General features: G+C 44.6%; 1 protein-coding gene across 1 annotated transcript in view; it reads right to left on the bottom strand.

Moving 5' to 3' along the window:
- Window positions 1-200: 200 nt before the first annotated feature.
- The window catches only part of LOC311608092 (uncharacterized protein), a gene marked incomplete at both ends in the record, with an annotated part of 68,013 nt that continues 48,929 nt past the window's right edge, over window positions 201-19,284 (bottom strand). The window contains 2 exons of the mRNA XM_084800360.1: window positions 201-249; window positions 519-562. Coding sequence (XP_084656486.1) covers window positions 201-249; window positions 519-562 — 93 coding nt within the window. The remainder of the gene's footprint in view (window positions 250-518; window positions 563-19,284) is intronic.

The following is a 19,284-nucleotide window of genomic DNA, read 5'->3' on the forward strand; positions in this document are numbered from 1 at the left end:
CTTGCATATATGTCTATAATCCAATGTTCATTGTTTTTGTGTATAATATAATAATCTTCACTTTGCATACAGAAAGACAGTATCGTACACCATAACCAAGTGGGACTCACCTTTTGGAATCGAGGGTGGTTTGACAGATATAATCCAATTAATGTAAGATATACATTAGAAGAATCAATGACAAAAACCACAGTATCATTTCAATAGATGTTGAAAAAGCAGTTGCCCAAATCCAACACCGTGTTGTGGCTAAAAAGAGCAACATGATAGAAACATAAAAAGGTATAAAAGAAATTTACCCCTACACAACAAGGGCCATGTATGTGGGAAGCACACAGCTAACATTGTGGTCACCTGTGGCCACCAGAGCTTTGCTTCCATGATGAAGATCTAAGCCAGCATGTCCATGTTGTCTACTGCTTTTATTCCACCTACAACTGGAAGCCCTTCAAAGAGCAGTTAGGCAAGAGAAAGAAGAAAAAAGGCACCCATAGAATAATGGAAAAAAATAAAATTACCTCTCCAAATAATACAATCTTCGGTGTAGAATCCCCTTAAGGTGCTAAACAAAAATAATAAATAGTTAATAATTTCACTGAAGCTACAGGATATAAAAACAACATGCACAATTCAGTTCTATTTCTGTACACTAGCTATCCAGAAAGAAACACAATAAGCTATCCTCTTACAATAGCACCAAAAAGAATAAAATGCTCAGAAATAAATGTAACCAAGGAAATGAAAGACTTGTACACTAGAACCCACAAAACACTGATGACAGAAAGCAAAGAATACACAAGTAAAAGGTAGGACATTTTCCACTCATTAACTAGAAGTTAACTTTAAGTTTCATGCCACACAAAGCTGTCTGTAAAGCAATCCCAGTGTCCCTTTCCTGTAATCCTGTGCTCTTCAGGCTGAAGCAGGACGATCACTGCAAATTCAAGGCCATTATTTGCTACAGAACGACTTTCAACTAGCCTGGGATATATAGGGTAAGAACCTGTCTCAAGAAGAAAAAGAAGAAGCAGAAGAAGCAGAAGAAGAAGGAGGAGGAGGAGGAGAAGGAGGAGGAGGAGGAGAAGAAGAGGAAGAGGAAGAAGAAGAAGAAGAAGAAGAAGAAGAAGAAGAAGAAGAAGAAGAAGAAGAAGAAGAAGAAGAAGAAGAAGAAGAAGAAGAAGAAGAAGAAGAAGAAGAAGAAGAAGAAGAAGAAGAAGAGAGGAGGAGGAAGGAGAAAAAGAAATCTATGCATATAATTCTGGCCAAAGTCTTAATCCTAATGCCACTTTTATAAAACTAACAAAAAAAAAAATCTGAAATTCTTAGGGAACTACAGAAGATTATAAGCATTCAAACCAATCTTATGGTGGATGGGTGAGAGGCATTTCACATCCTGTTTTCAAAAGGTATAGCAAAATTACAGAACTAAAAGCATTATGGCACTGGCATAAAAGCCAACAGGTAGACCAGTAAAACATGTAAGCCCTGGAAGAGACCATACTCAATCTTCAGCAAGGCTGCCAGAAATGCTTGTGGGTAAAGAGTAATCTCCTTAGAAATTTTTGAATCTCCTTGTAGATATCTATAAGAATCCATGTTGAGATTTTGATTGTAATTGATATATATATATCAATTTAATTGACCTTTTTCCTATCCATTTCCACCCTCCCTTCCCCCTGGTATTTCCCTCCATCTTATTAGAAGCTTACTAGTTTTAATGATTTCATAGAGTCAGCTTCTGAGTTCCTTTCATTTTTCTTCTATTAGTTTTCTGTTCTTTGTTTCCAGTCTTTATTATTCCTTTGTCCTCATTGACTCTGTTTTTTAAAATTGCTTCAGAGCTGTGGGATGAGGGAACATTGAAGATGAAAGAGGATTGGTAGGTCCTTTCTTAGTAGTTTCCTTCTCTGCTCCCTAGAGTAGCATCCCCTGATCTTCGTGCTCCCTAAAGTAGCATTCCCTGATCTCCATGCTCCCTAGAGTAGCATTCCCTGATCTCTGTGCTCCCTAGAGTAGCATCCCCTGATCTCCATGCTCCCTAGAGTAGCATTCCCTGATCTTTGTGCTCTCTAGAGTAGCATTCCCTGATCTCCGTGTTCCCTAGAGTAGCATCCCCTGATCTCCATGCTCCCTAGAGTAGCATTCCCTGATCTCTGTGCTCCCTAGAGTAGCATCCCCTGATCTCCATGCTCCCTAGAGTAGCATTCCCTGATCTTTGTGCTCTCTAGAGTAGCATTCCCTGATCTCCGTGTTCCCTAGAGTAGCATCCCCTGATCTCCATGCTCCCTAGAGTAGCATCCCCTGATCTCCGTGCTCCCTAGAGTAGCATTCCCTGATCTCCGTGCTCCCTAGAGTAGCATCCCCTGATCTCCGTGCTCCCTAGAGTAGCATTCCCTGATCTCCGTGCTCCCTAGAGTAGCATCCCCTAATCTCAATACTTCCCATTGTCCATTGCTTGCCTTCACCCTGCACTGAATTTAGAACAGAAGAATTATGAAAATAAGAACAGAAACAAAAAAAGCAAATTCACCACCAGTTTAGCGCCACACTCCAAATTCTAGCCCTTTTCTTCAATTTGCCTTCAATTCTCATTTTATCTTTGAAGTACCTTGTGCATTTTTCCCCTCCAGATTCTATACCTGCAGTCAGTCAGAGCCACAAGGACGAATGCGTCTTTTCCATCTGACTAGAACTGCAAATCCCCACTACCACCCTTGTTTTTAAGCCAGGTCAGAATAGGACTTGGAATGTGGTACTTGGGCCACCACTACCACTCCATCTCTGTGAGCGCTACAAGGGAGGCTAAGATAGTCTTGAAGACCTTCACATCAGAAATGGGGAAATCCCAGGTACTGAAGATAAGCATTGCTGCTGCTCTTCTTCTTCTCCTCCTCCTCCTCCTCTTCCCCCTCCTCCCCCTCCTCCTCCCCCTCCTCCTCCCCCTCCTCCTCCCCCTCCTCCTCCTCCCCCCTCCTCCTCCTCCCTCTTCTTCAAAGACCAACTTACTCCTGCTACATGAAAATAGGTACTTTTGAGCCAGGCGTGGTGGCACACTCGGGAGGCAGAGGCAGGCAGGTCTCTGTGAGTTCGAGGTCTACAAAGTGAGTCTAGGACAGCCAAGGCTACACAGAGAGACCCTATCTTGAAAAAAAAAAAAAGAAAGAAAATAGGTACTTTTGTTCTGTGGAGAAAACTTAATGAATTTAGTCTTGGAGCATCATGTGCAAATATGGTACAGGTTGTCCTAAAGGCTTAACAAGGATTATACAAGCCCTCCTCCAGGCTTGACAGAAAACAGGTTTTTCATAGAGAAAAGACCAGCTTTCCTAGACTCTAAGACCATGGTCATGCTCCATGTTCCCTCACGCTTAGTTAATTTGTCCCAAGTTTCCGGCACTTTGCAAAGAATTCAAGATCAGCTTGAGCTGAGCATCCCCTCCACCCGCATGAAGTACAGTATCAATTCTGGCTTGAGTCAAAAGGAAAGGCCTAGTTGTGGATGGTTTTCTGCAGGCTCTGTGAAGAGGCGGGGCCTGACACTAACACGACATCCACCCCCTCCCACCGCCCCCGCCCCGCCCCCATGCGCCTGAACCAAAGAAGCCTTGTGTTACTACATAGGATCCGCTTTTAAAATATGTTTTTAAAATTAAAGTCAACATGGAAATGGAGAGGGTGGGTGGCTCGCACTGAATGGCCATTGTGTAGCAGGCTGGTTATCTTACCAGTCCGTGTCACACAATACAAGAGGATCAGATAAACACAGGCATAGCCTCTGCCTCCATTGATAATGTAAATCATCCCTTGTTCCATTTGTCTTTCCTTCAGGCTGGATACAAAAGGCATAGAAATGAACAATTCATGCCTAAACACAGAAGAGCTTGAAAGCTGGTGAATGTCAGATGTTTATTCTGGGTCATCATTAAGGTCTTGAGTGGTTTTGCTTATAAACAGCAGCTATTCTGTTGGTGGGAGCGGGAGAGAGGGCTTTTTTTTTTTTTTTTACCACGTGGAGACAGCTCTTTTAAAGACACATTGCAACTTCTCTGCCGTGCACAGTGAGCTATATAGATAATTCTTTTTACAGGCTATGAAGTGTTGTCTCCTGAGCAGCACAAAGCGCAATGCGCTGGAGAAACAATGCGTTTTTCTTTTCACTTTGTGGAAATGCCATTTTTCATTATCCACTGAATGGGATCCTACTGGAAATTGAGACGAGGGCAGAGATGCCCCTCCTGCAGATGGCCAGGCATGTCCTGACAAACGCGCACAGCGAAGACCTCCATGGGAGCCTAGGGAGACCTCCCCAAAGCAGCTTCCCCACAAAGAAGCTGGCAGCGCCAAGCCCTTGAAAGATGTGGATCCTTTCAGCCCATCCATTTCTTCCTCCCTCTGTTCTGTGCTGAGGGTTTTGTGGGCTGTTGTCGCTGTTGCTTCTCCCATGCAGTCTAACCAAGGCCCCAGCTAAAGAAAAAGTGCCAAGGCAAACAGAAGGAGAGCCCTGGGGACCCGGTAATGGGTACAGAGCGTGAGTGTGGTAATCATTCTTCTGATTTGTGCTCAGATATGTTTGCTGTTTGCTTTCACACAGAATGCACATTCTCCCCCTGGATCTCAAATAATCTGAACCAGGGTAAACCCATTACAAAGTGGCCTTCAAACACCAAGTCTCTGCCGGAACTGAATGACTGATCAGACATTTAAATATGGAAACCGGGAATTCGGGTGAATTACATTGGTTCAATTGTTGTTGTTATTCTACTACTCGGGGATGTTTAATCTTTGCTTTCTTGGCCGCTCTCTCTCTCTCTCTCTCTCTCTCTCTCTCTCTCTCTCTCTCTCTTCTCTCTCTCTCTCTCTCTCCCTCCCTCCCTCCCTCTCCCTCCCTGACCCCCCCTCCCTCTCTTTTAACCCTGGCTTTCAAAGAGAATTCTTCACTGCCCTTCCCGATTTCCATTCTATTTCAATGATTTGGTTTTGATTTTCCAGTATTTCAGACTGAGTCTGGGGCTTTGGATATGCTGGGCATAGTCCCCTGCCTCTGAGCAACACTCTTAGCTCTCTATAAGTTAGTCTGGTCCATGAAGCCAAGTGTGAAGAAATAATTTCTACCTCATTCGTAACATGTGGGACAAGGAAAGGAAAGACAGTCTAATTGTCAATATCCCGAGTGCCTGGCTACCTCTACCTTCTCTTTGGATCATGATTCTTGAGGTAGCCAGCACCTCACATGTCTCTAGTGTCTGTTGACCATCATCTCTGAAGTCAGTCACAGGAAAGAAAGATCTCTACGTTACCTGTGGGACGACTGCCCCAGCTGTTCACGGTCATCTCTTCCAGATGACAGGTGAAAAAGCCCAACTGGGAAGTGAATCTGATCACCCACCACTGCACTGGCAAGGTCCTTCATTGGCAGTGCCCCTGCCATGCCAGTCAAGCAAAGGAGGCTCCAGGTCCCAGGCTAATGTCAAGTGCTGGTATTTCATTTAGTTACTCAAGGATTAAAGGGACATTATTCAATAAAAAAAAAATAATAACTTAAAGGGAACCCCTGTGCCTGCACAAACCTTAATCAAAAACACTTGTTCAAATGCACCTCCCCTGTCCTACCTTTGCATCCAGCCCTGTTACCCATGGCACGCACTTTGCGATTAAAATAAGGATTTTCCCTATCACAACTCCACACTCCCTCTCCTTCCAGCTGACCAGGATTTTGCAAGGGTGATGTGACAGGTTGTTGCTAAGGAACTGAAGACAGTGTCACAACTCAGCACTCTGACAAGCAAGAGGAAATCCACAGATTAAATCGGGAGACTATGTAAGTGTGCTGTGGGTGCGTGCACACATGGGTGCTACAGTTTCTGTCTGAAATGTGGGCTTATCCAGCGGTCGTCACTTCTGCAGAAGCTGCTCTGAAAAAGCCTTCAGCTGCCTCTTCCTCACCAGCTGGCCTTACCTGCATTTGAACTTTTCACCTCAGGGCTGTGTGCCTTCAGCTGTCCTGTCAGAGCTTTATCACAGTCTGACCTTAGCCACATCCTGCCTGGAAGAGTCAAGTACAAACTTTGCAAAGTCTCTACTATTCTAGGTGCTTAGAAGAGGCGACTGGGACATGAAATTCCTCCCACTTGGAGCACACCCACATCAAGCCTTCTCTAAGATCTATTTATCTTAGTCACGACCTCTGAACATGAATAGAAGAAGGCGGTGAATGTTCCCCACATCCCATGTGCCTGAGAGCGGGGAGGAGCTAGAATTTATACAGGTACAATTACTAGGGAGAAGCGAGGTAACTTCACAAAAATTTTTTAAAAAAGAATTGTTTAAAATATGCCCTATTTTGCACCATTACAAGAGATCTCAGCATCTCAGATCCGCTCCCCTGCTATTCACGTTGCTGATTTTGTGACTGTGAGACCAAGTAAAATGGGGAAACCTAACAGTAGATGATCCCGCAAATGAATGGTACACTTACGATAATAGATAAAGTGCGTGTCATGAACAAAGAGGAAATGGAGACATCCAAAGGAGAAAGCGGTGAGCCTTCGGAAACAGAAAGATAAGACTTTAATTACTTATACAGAAAGATACAGGAGGATGTGAGCTGAATTTGATTGAAGGGAAATAAACTTCTTGTCAAATCCCTGGTTGCTGGGCCAACACTTCGCTTGAACTCCGTCTGTTTCTGCTGTGGTGCGTTCGGAGTAATGCATGTTTATTCTGCCTAATTGAGGAGGCTGGACGCTAATGAGTTTTCTGAGCACTCCAAAGAAGAATGCTGCACACGAAAGGGGAAGCCAAAGGGTACATGGAAATGGAGAAAGAGAGAGGAGAGAGGGAGAGAATGTTCTGGGTACGTGGGAAAGTTCATCCGAACATGATAGGTTTTATAAAGAGGTGATGTAGTTAAAAGATGCTGGCTCATCCAAGTCAGAACCAAACTACAAGCCCAGAGTCACAGCCTCCGGCCACCCATAAGTGACTCGGGTGTGCACTGACAAGCGGACGTCATCGGATTCTGCCCATTGTGTGTGCTGCGTGGAATCCCCTTAAGTTGGTTCGTTATTGTTTTTGTTTTTGTTTTTGTTTTTGATATGTGGTCTTGCTATGGTCTTGAACTCTTTTTGACCCTCCTGCCTCAATGTGGCAAGTGCTGTGATTATAGGTGCGCACCAGCACCGATAGCCATATCAAATTTCTTTGCATGCTCATAGAGGTTATTTTCCTCAGTCATCCTGAAAATGTAAAGCCTGCACATGCACTCAGTCTGAAAACGAGACGCCTCAGAATCTGAAGTACCTAACCAAAACTGTGCAACTAAAGACAAATGTTTTCCCCAATGCCAATGTATTTTTCTGATTTAAAATAATGAAGATGAAATGCCTCGAGACAATAGCATTCAGGAGCATCAAGTTGTGCCGAATCCATGCTACCCAGATGCCCGGGAGACTGAAAGGGGGGGCTAAGGCATAAGGATCTGCCCTTGTGGCTTTGGAGCATGATAGTAAACAGATGGTGTAACATTGGTGCTCAGACAAGCATCCACCAAACATGGCACAGACTAATTGGTGTAGTCAGAGGTGGGGAAGAAAGAAGGCAGCCTCGGGCAGGAGAGCTTAAGGAAAGGCCTGAATGCCTTAGATGGCTGGGAATTCTGGTTATCTCGGTAGTTGATTTTCGATCTACAAGTTTCCATCTGGGGCTAGCGGGATCATGTCCAAGGTGTGTCCTAATGTGGCTTGCCTATACCTGATCTCTGTCTCTGTCTCTCTGTCTCTGTCTGTCTGTCTGTCTGTCTGTCTGTCTGTCTGTCTCTCTCTCTCTCTCTCTCTCTCTGTGTGTGTGTGTGTGTGTGTGTGTGTGTGTGTATGTGTGTTTGTGTGTGTGTGTCCCTTTCTCCCTCCCTCCCTCTCTTTCTCCCTCCCTCCTCTTCCTTCTGTCTTTTCTTCTTGTCTTTTCTCCCTCCCCTCTTCCCTGTCTTTCATCTCTCCCTACTCCCTCCTTCTCTCTCCTTTGTCTCTTCTCTCTTCACTCTCCCTTTTTCTCTCTTCTCCTCTCTGCTCTCTGTCATCTGATCTGCCATGTCTCAGGTTCCTCACAGCATGGCAACTTGCAGCCATACAATTTTTTTTTTTACAAGGCAGCTTAGGTTTCCAGGACACAAGCAAAAGCTGCAAGGCTTCCTGAGACCATGGCAAAGCCAAATGTCACTTTAACAGCATTCAAACATTCCACCAGATCACAAGGGTCAGCCTGCGTTCCAGGGAATGGGACTTAGACTTACTCCCTCAATACAGACAGCAGCCAAACGCATGTGCAGCCAAATGTAATCTATCCCAGGAAATAAAGAATAAAGCAGAATGGGCTTAATGAGGTGTCAGTGCTGGAGAGAAAAGGTGATCATAGCAAGGAGTCGGGCTTTGAAGACCTAACACATCGGGATCTCACTCTAGGCACTGTCTGCTGTGGGCCTGTCTCTAAGAAAATGAAAGTATCATAATCTTCCAGAGTCCCCAAGCATTGGACTAGGCAGAGGAGAGACTATCATTCCCCTCAGAGGCTCTCTGACAAGATAATTGGCTATCAGGGCGCATGTGGTTGTAAAAGGCCATTTTCTGACAGCAGGCGTAAGAGTTTCCTCAGCCGCAGGAAGATGTCTTCCTGGAAGTCTGGCATGCCTGCACTGCCAACCCAGAGCCTGAGCTGCACTCGGAGGATTCTGAAAGGGCCTGAGGTCTTCCATCATTTTTCTGTCTTTGATCTCTTGCCCTTTTGCACGAACGAACTCTCTTGGCTGACTCATCAGAATATACATCTCTGAAAATGGCTGCGCCAGGCCAGTGTGGCCTCTGATTTCTATGTGACTAATGTGTTCCATTCCAAGCCGACTGAGCCTGAGAGAGGAGGGATCTAGCAGGACTCGACCTTTCTCTGAAGTGGTTACCCTGGAGTCATGTCCATTCTTGGCTCATCCAGTGATGGCTGCGCGGCAGCTTAGATGCTCAAACACGAGTAACCTGAGAGTATCACCTGGCCCCTCCTGCCATCAGTGAAAGGATGCAGGTGGGAACCTGTTGGAAAGAAAAGTCATAGGCTGGGTAAGTGACAGAAAGACTATGTGGAAAACATGCCGGCTGGGCCCTGGAGACTCAGATTAGGACAGGGTTGTCCTGGCAGCTCTGATGTATGAATCAACGAAGTAATGCACAATAATGGATAATAGCAATGAAGGTCCTTTCTTATCTGGCTCTCACAGAGGTTTTTCTTTTTTAATGTTTATAATAGTATGGGGGTTCTGGCCTTCTTTTCCTGCACTTTCCTCCAGCACCTAGCTCTATGACCATGTGAAGGAAGGATGGAGACACAAGTGTACATGCCTTTGTATTTCCCATGGAAATTACTAACTCAAAAAGTGAGCAAGAAAACAAATCCTGGTCAGAGAAAAGCATTGATACTGTTAATTAATACCTCATATGTCCCAGGAAAAGTATATATAAATCAGAATTTTTCTTTTCCCTGGTTAGAGCACACAAAGCATAGTAAATGTTAAATTGATGAGAACTCTTTCCATGTCAGAGAATGATACTGCCTTTCTTATGGTGAAGGTAAGCATGGACTACATTTTTTTCTTTAAAAAAAATCATCATTTTCTTGTTAATCAAGCTTACCTCCACAATAACTTTGGACTATAACATTCCTTTCCAGAAATGCTGTCTGCTCAAAATTCTCCAAACAGCGGCAGCAAATGGAATTCTGCTTGGGTAAGAGAAACGTGGCCGAGCAGTCAAAATCAATTTGTTCATTTGATTGACACTAGGGACTGTGTGTCAGCCAGGCTCTTTCATACCATCTGGGCTCTGATTATGATCAATAGGTATTTGTGATATGCCCAGGAAATATGCCGTTTGATTACTTTTACATGGGAGAGGAGACACAAACGTCTCAAGCCTGAGTCCCCTGATGTGGCTGCAGAAGCCGGATGATGAATTATTAGAATATAGAGTTTGCACTGATAAACTTTTGAACTTTCATTGAACTTGTAGATTAAGAATAGGCAGTTTTTCCAAGAGGAGAATTCACCAGACAACCAACAATTTTTCTTTCACATATTTAAGCGAGATGTTCGATCTGGTAAGGAAATAATAGTAATTTATGTCTTTGATAATTGAGAAGGATTATAGTTCTATACACAGAAAAAGCAACCATCACCCAGGCCCTGTGAGTCACAAACCCATTAAAGAAGAAGCTTCCAGCTTAAAAGCAGATAAAACCTCCGGGTCTAGAGGGTGGTATTTTCCAAGAGGGAGTTAAGAGAAGGAAAAGAAATCCCCAAGTCCTTGTAAAATTAGGGCTCCGTGTCTCCTTTCATCCAAACAGGAGCAATGACAGTGATCAGATTCAGCTTGATACCCCATACTGAAAGAAAAGCATGTATGATCAGACCTATTTCTCTACATACCTGTTTCTCTCCTGCAGATACCTGCATGTCCACACATCCATGGGCCTACACCTTCAATCTGCAGAGGTCTATCATTCTATGGCATTCTATGAAAATCATTTATCCTTTAATATTTAAAGGCAGCCCAGAGAAGATTAATGGTTAAACAGGATGCTTGCTGGCCACCTAGAACCATGTTTGACACAACCAAGTTGCTACAAAAAACCATTTTGCTGATAAGGCAGTGTTGGCTGAGATCGGGTTTCCGAGAGAGCAGAATTACTCATTTTGCTGCTGTGACACTGAGTAAGCTATATGAAAGATATATGCTGGCTTGTAGCCCTTGCACTTAGTTGGTGCAATATGCCAGAGACTTCCACGAGATGCTGGACATGATACATCCCAGTTGCCCTTATTAATGAATACAGCCTTCTTTCAAAATCTCTTTGTTGGGACACTTTGCTTCTTTGGAATTCAATTCTAGTCAGTTCTACTACTATTTTAAAGCACACGGTGTAGCTATTTAAAGATGAGGTTGCCATCTTACAATCTGTTGATAGCTGGTGTTATGGTATCCCAAGTGTTACCAGCTGAGGCTGGGAAACAACCAACAAGAGTGAAGATCGCATTTCTAAAGAGATGGTCCTAGGTAGAACGAGATCTATTTGGCTGCTCTAAACTAAGTTAGTTTGGTTGCTGGGGATAGGGGTTCTTGAGTTTTCAAGAGTGATGGGGTTTAGAGAAGGCAATTATGGAACTTGGAGTCTGGTAGTGGAACCCTTTCGGGAAGTCAGGCAGGCGTAGAATCCTGCTACTCTCTGCGCCCCTGTCCCTGCTGGCCACATCAGCTTGTTGGCTGTCTTCCTGACTTCACTGACCTGGATGACTGGAGATGTCTGTCTCTGAATACCGTGGTTTACATGACCTCCCATAACATTGACTATCCCCTAGCATTCAGTTTCAACAATAAGTGACAGCCACCGTTTCTGATGCTATAAAGATGAACAGTGAGGAGTTAGCTAGCCAGACACTAGATTAAGTGCTCCAGTGTTGCTTTCTCAGCCATGGACCAGTCCTCTACAGCCGAAAGGACTAAATCAAAGGGTATAAGTAAAGTTGTCAATTAGAAGGGAAAATTCTGTCATAAGGGCCTTATGGGCAGTCTGAAGGTTAGATTCCCTGGTCCATGGGATACCTGGGAAAGGTCCTGTGGATGATGTAACATTTGAAATGATCATAAGAGGATCACATGAAGGGATGGACAGGTGTTGAGGAAACATGGAGCCAGTGGGATGGACAAGACAAAAAGAAAAAAGAAAGTAGGGAGAGTGTTTGCACTTAGCTTTGACTTGAACAGCACTTCTCAAGCACTGTGTGCATGCCAAATCATCTCGGGATCTTGTTAAAATACAGACTCTAACTCACTATGTTCCCATTGGGACCAGAGATCCTGCACTGCACATAGTGTGGGTGTGCTGAGACACACTTTGAGGCGTCGGGCTTGAATAAAGAGTGAGACAAAGCCATGAGTACCCAGGTATGAAGGCAACACTTGCTCCACCTCAGGCAGTAATGGGAAACTCAGGAACGATAGGGCCAACGTAGTGTTAGAAGACAGAGCTGGAAATGTTTTATGAAGCTAAATCCAAAGAGAATTGGAAGACCGACTACATAGCAATTTTAAAGGCCAGGGGGCAGGTTAGAACTACTTCAGGACAGTCACGGTGGGAAGGGAGAAAAAAGGACAGATGAGCTAGCTAGCTGATGGGTGTGCCCTCCCTCCGTCCTTGCCCAGTTTTGCTGTAGTTGACAAGAGGAAGAATGTTCCTCAGGCATCATCTGGTGACATCTTTGTGTGTCCTTCGGAGGGTGTCTGCTTTTCATTTCAAATCACATCTAAAGCTATATCCTTTCTTTTACCTCTAACCCTTAATTTCATTCTCTGTGCTTAACCGCATTTGCTATTGTGTGCAACTTGCTGCATGAGTAAACTATATTATAACCATGTAACTGTGTTATTTCACTATTATTTCATTGTGTACCAGTAACCAAATTCAGTAACTATATTTGTTCTGCTGAGGAGTTTTGTGGGAAACGTATCTGAAGGGCACTAGGCAATGAAGTAAAGTCTATTACTGCCTTATCACCATCAGGAAAATGATCTGTTTGTTTGCAGTTCACTGGAGTACGTAACAAAGAAATTGAAAGAGGGCTTAGGGAACGTCTGAGTGAGGTCCAGATATGGAGATGGATGGGTACTCTAAATACTACGCCGTGGTTCAAAACTCAAAAAAAAAAAAATGGCAGTGACAATATGCAGCAGTGAGATTTCTGGATCATCTATGGGCAGGGGAAAATAGATAAAGCAGACAGACCATATATTGAAATGAAGAACCCCTGTTATTAACCAGTTTACATAGTCCCTACTAGCCATTTAAGCCAAACCAAAGATAAGCTTGGTGTTAAATAAAAATCCACACTGAAATTTTCTTAAGGCTAAAGGCTTCATAATGCCCTGAAATTGTAGTATAAACGCAGAACTCTGTGCTTACATATTGGATTGTTCGTGCCATTTTCAGATCAGACTCGTTTGATTGCTGAACTTTGGTTTCCCAGGCCCTTTGCACTAAATCATTTTTATACCAAACAGGACTTTAAATCCAATCTTTTTTTTTTTTAAATCAGATGAGATTTTTGTGCACATGAATGCTTTTACAGCTCAAAACCGAATAGTTATTGCTGATCAAAACCAAACAAACAAAGAAACAAAACCAAATAAAACAACAGTTTGTGTGTAAATAAGGAAAGAGAGAAAGAAGGAAAGAAAAAGGAGCTGCCAAGCCCTGGAGAGTAGAATCCCCTTGATTGTGCAGGAACATGGTCACAATTGGAGCACAATGGAGGAAAGGCTCCCTGGGGGAGTCTAGATTAAGATGCACACTTTGGCCTCTTCCTAGAAATACCAGCCTCCCAAGCCCACAGGTCATCTAGCTTGACAATGTCACATCGATTCACGTTTCATGATAGGTTCAACTTTAGAATCTTAACGTGCTGGCTGGAATTGCTGCATCTTTTCCTTGGAAGAGACTTTCTGGTTGGTTGGGGGCACCTGCGAGATGCCTTGTTATTCTGATGAATAGAAACATAGCAACAAATACAAATACACACACACACACACACACACACACACACACACACACATTTCATCAATACATAGATGTGTGCAGGTTGCAAGTGAGTATGAAACTAACATGCAACGAGCGCATCTTTGGAGAACATGGATTCCAGAAAAGGGTTCCAAGGTGCAGTGAGGAGAAAAGAGTCCTGTATTCAGTATATGTGGCCATAATGAGTCAAATATACTGTTTCCATTCCAGAAGTCAGAAGTAAAGTGACATCCAGGCCACTAGGCAGCTCCAAGGAAGAAAGTGAGAACTTCAAAGAAATGGTGAAAACCCCTGTGAGTGGGCAGGGAAAACACAGAGACATCACCAAGCTACCGCCTAGTCTCTTTCCACCCCATGTTGAAGCTTGGGATTCAGGACCCTTTCCTGAATGCCTTTGTGATGACAGTCATCTGAGTGGGGCAAAATGGGATTGCCTGGCATGCTGGTACACTGGGTTTATTTCAGGGCTTTTCCCACCCCGACCCCCCAATGCAATCTAGAAGGAAAGACTCTCATGATCCTGCTTTCTGTGCCATCTCTTTTCCCAGACCTATCACATCAAAACAAAACAAAACAAAACAAAACAAAACAAAAACATGTTGACCTTAAGTGGAATAATCTCCCAAGACAGTTGAAGCACATTAACTGTATGGTCATACAACTATTATTATAAGAGGTCCCAACGGAAAGAAATCCAGACGTTAGGCATCGAAGCCCAGGGGGCAAGAAGCTGAGAGACAACACAAAAGTAGCCCAGCTGGAAAGATGTGGCTGCAGAGACATCCAGTCAGCTTACCCAAAGCCAGTGTGGACCATAGCCTGACCATCACACAAAGAAGTCCTTCTTATTCAGGGCTCTCCAAGAGACAACGCTGTCCACACTGAGGAAGCTATGGACTACATTGCTGAGCCTCCACTCTCAGTGTCCTCAGGGGTTCACCCCATCTGAGCTACAGACCCTGGGAAATGAGTCTCAAAGCTTCTCTTCCTCCTTTGCAAAGAGAGTTGCAAGGGACTGACACGCTTGCACAAGTCTTCCCTGTGTTGCCCAGGCGAGGGGTAAGATGGGACACAAGGTCTTTCCTTGCTAGCCTAGGAGGTAATCTCTGCAGTGTATAGCCAGGGCACAGGGTTCTCAACCCCATTAGAAATAGCATCATTCTGGGACCTAGACTTGCCTGAGTTGTCCAGCCTTCCCCAGGTGTGTGTAGAGCAGCACACACCTGATCCTTCAGCCCCTTCTGTTTCCTTCCTGATATAGATGCCATGATTTCTGTCCTCTGATTGGTACAGGAGTGGCCTACCATATAGGACACCCAGAACTTGTCAAACTTTTAAAATAATCTCCATTATGTGATTAAAAACTATTTTTCAGTAATAATTTTGTAATAATCAGTAGCCATTCTTCTCATGATTCGTTCATTCGTTTGTTTTAAGAGTAAAGTTCAATTTAAAAATATTGTTCAAAGTTGATCACTTTTATGTCTGAATTACTAAACTTAAACACAAGTGAAAATTTCAAGCCGTTATGCTGATTGACAAAAAATCAACTCAGATTTCACATTTTTTTCTTTGCCATCTTGATGCCATCACCCTTCATCAGTTGTCTAAACATGGACAAAGCTGGTACCACTGTGACTGGCAACACAACCTGACGCTGAAGCCAACCCAAACCATCTCGTGCTGCTCTTTCTTAGTGAACCTTCTCTTAGTTAACTTCCACACAGATACAGTATTCATTAAGAGATAAGTAATAAAATAAAATATGCTAATTATACATATAAACATCTACACATATATGTATGAATATATATATATACTAAATAATTGAAATGCAACAGTCACCCCAGCAATTTTTTAGCACATGGGCTAACAAAAGATTTGGTGAGAGGATTATTTTTATCACTGACATTGTTTAGAATTGCTGACCTGGGGATAATAAAAAGCTGACTGACTTACAGTCAATATTATTATTGGTTTTAAATCCTCTACACACAACACAGCCCTGCACCATGAGCACCAGCAGGGACAGTTCAAGATATCCAGTCCCTGATGTCCCAGAGACTAGGTGGGGCATGTGAGACATTTCCAGAAAGAGCCTGACCACCACAGAGAGGGTTCCCTGGGAGAAGACGGGTACTGAGACATCATACATTGTCACCAAACACCCCTAACATATGGTAGGCATAGTCTGTACTCCTAGTGATGGCCTAGATTTCAGAACATGTCTGAAATACAAAGGGCCCTTCGACAATGCCCTGGGTGATGAGGAACTAAAAGCCCCAAAGTTCTGAGATCTGGTGTCAAGATCTCATACTGAAGTGACTCGTGTGCCCCATGGAAAGGAAATGTTCGCTTCGGTTCAATGAAAAGCTGTTTGGTGTCATGACAGCACACACAGATAACTGACTCCGTACAGGTAAACTTGCCTGATGCCAACTGTGTTTTCCATCCTATGCCTGGCATCCTTTCTTCTGGGCCAGTGAGTGGCACACTGAGAACCTTCAGAGCCATAAGGAAAAGCTTCTTGCAGAAGTACTCCATCCTGTGAGGTAGAGTTCAGCCCCTGCCCTGATGAGAGAAACTTGTCTCTCTTACTCCCAGGCTAATCACTCTGAGTAATGACCATACTTCTTTAAGGACAGAGGCTGATGTTATGTCCTGTGTGTTTCAAGGTAGAGAGAGAGAGAGAGAGAGACAGAGAGAGAGAGAGAGAGAGACAGAGAGAGAGAGAGAGAGAGACAGAGAGAGAGAGAGAGAGAGACAGAGACACAGAGACAGAGAGACAGAGAGACAGAGAGAGACAGAGACAGAGAAACAGAGAGACAGAGACACAGAGACAGAGAGACAGAGAGAGACAGAGACAGAGAAACAGAGAGACAGAGACACAGAGACAGACAGGTCTGAGTAAGGCTACCTTTCTAGATCTGAAAGTTCAGGTTGCCCTAACATAAAGGTACAGAGTCACACAGGGGTGCTTAAAAACACAAGCCAATTTGAACACTGGATCCCAAGACCTCATGGGAATTCAGAGGAGGACCCTCCCTTCAAAGGGAAAGTGAGCTGCGTGCCAATCCTCTTAAGTGGCACTGTCTAGGAGGATGTTCCAATATTCCATCTCTCAGGGCCAGGAGAATGCCCTGCCCTTACACAGGACCAAGTCTAACACATGGCGAGGGCCTAGGACTCTGGGAGTAGAGCATAGCCCCTAAATCCAGATCTGTGCATTACCATCAAGGGGCCTTGTACCAAAAGATCGCCATCCTCAATGACTCTGGGGTACAAGCCCAGTATCCAGAAAAGTCTTTACAATGGCACTTTGTTAAAGGGGCTTTGTCCCAGAAAAGGGAATGATTTCTGGCATTCTCTCCCAGACAGCAGCCCAGTGTGAGGATGTCACTTGGGTATTTCGGCAGACAGATCTTCCAGCCCCAGTTGGCTGAGGTTTGATACCGGTGGGACACAGGGTGAGGCATAGTCTAAGATGGTACATATGAACATAGCCCTCTTTTCTCCAGTTAGCAGGCTGGAGTGTACCAGGGCCGTGAGGTGCTGAGCATGCCTGGCTTCTTCTTATCCGGACCCAGCTAATCATATCTGGTAGGTGAAATTAATTTTTGTTTAATTGCCCCTACCCTCAGCTGTCCCACATAGAAGGAACAAATATATTACAGGAAAAGGAGTGTGTGTGTGTGTGTGTGTGTGTGTGTGTGTGTGTGTGTGTATGTGTGTGTGTATAGAGGTGGTAGTAGTAGTAATAATAATAATAATAATAATTGTTATTGTTGTTTCTTCTCTCTCCTACCCAGGATCCAAATGTCTCCTCTGGGGTAAGAATCCGAAATTCTCCTCCAACCGGAAAGGCTGAGAACACCACTCCACCTAGACACAGAAACAGGCTGACGACCCATGGTCAGGCAAGATGATGCTCACAGCTGAAACTTGGATTCTCAGGGAGCATGAGATACTGCAGGCCTAAGTCAGAACAGGCCTCTTGGAGGATGTGAGGGGGGCTCTAGCTGAGACTCCCAGCAGCAGGGGACACGGAGACTGAAGAGGACACCCTCCACTGGACAGGACTCCTGGTGACGGGGGGGAGGGGGGTGGGGGGGCAGGGAGAGCACAAACCTACCCACAAAGACTTTGAACCAAAACTTACCCTGTTTATAAGATGTGCAAGGAGAAGGATGAGTGATAGAACAGAGATTGAGGAGATGTCTAGCCACTGTCTGGTCCACCCCATGGAAGAGAGCCAACCCTTGACCCTATTAAAGATACTCTGCTGTGCTGCAGGCCGGAACCTATCAGAGTTGTCCTCTGAGAGGCTCCACCCAGCAGCAGACCAAAACAGATGCTGAGACCCACAGCCAAACGCCGAGGGAAGCATAGGGAATCTAGTGGAAAAGTGGGGGAGAGTGGGGAGCTAAAAGGACCTAGAGGTGACAAGAGGCCCACAGGAAGACCCACAGAGCCAACTAACCATGGCCTGGAAGGGCCTGTGGAGTCTGAAGTACCAACCAAGGACTATTCATGAACCAGATCTAGGTCCTTTACATAGATGTAGTCTATGGGTGGCTCAGGCTAGTAAGGGGAGCAGGGGCTGTCTCTGACATGGACCCTGTTGCCTGCCTTTTCATCACTTTCCTCTGGCAGGGCTACCTTGCCAAGCCACAGGGGAAGAGGATGCGCTCAGTCCTGATGCAACTTGATGAGTGGAGGGTGGGTGGGGAGGGGCTCCCTTTTTCCTAGGAATAGGAGGGGGTGGGACTGGGAAGAGAGGAGGAAGGGGGCTAGGACCAGGACGTAAAGTGAATAAATAAATAAATTAATTAATTAAGAAAAAGAAAGAAAAAAAATTTTTTTTAAAAACCATGGAAATTGGAAACAGAGTTCATGCCAGGAGCAATATGGTTGATTGGACTCTGACTCATTTGCTTGGGAAAGTGCGCAATCATCAGAGTAGAGGGCATCTTTAAGGCAGCATATGCAGCACGCTCTCTAGATAGACAGGAAAGTGAAGACACAACATGAAAGAAAGTGTGCGTGCAAGACAGAGGCTGAGCTCTCAGGAGTTAGCCTTGCTTTTTGTTCAGGGTCCCATCTCCAGCCTCCTAAACAGTAGGCATTGAGCTACTTTTTAAGGACTAAGTGAGCAAATGACTGAATGAAATATTGGAACAGGAGGGGCAGGGGATGGGGGGGGACTAAGTGCCATTAGTGACTATGATAGATTTGTTAGATTTTTTTAAAAGTTGTTTTCTTTTCCCTGTCCCCAGCTTTTTTCCATCGCGTGCTTTTGTTTTCCTGAGAAAAGGGAGAAAAATAATGTTGTTCTTAGCCCAGACCACTGATAGGTGACCCAACTTCCCCTAATGTTTATGAGTCCTCTCCAGAGACCTCAGATGCAATGCAGCAGCGTGATAAGGGGCAAAGGAACAAACGTGTCCCTTGCCAAGTGGAAATGCTTGAGGAGGTAATCCATTAAGAAGCCTGGCCCTGCCTCCAGCAACCACCACCACCTTCCTGCGGCCAGTGAGCACAAGCGACCTTCCCAGACGCAGCAGCCGGAGCCTGAAACAGAAGAGACAGTCTGGGCAAGAAAGCGTCTCCAGGTGCCCAGGCCAAGTTAGAGGCCTTCCCACCCCATGTCCTTTTCCCTCTCTGGTTGTCATCACTCCG

The sequence above is a fragment of the Acomys minous genome (assembly GCF_964271855.1).
Source record: "Acomys minous genome assembly, chromosome: 11".
Lineage (NCBI taxonomy): Eukaryota > Metazoa > Chordata > Mammalia > Rodentia > Muridae > Acomys > Acomys minous.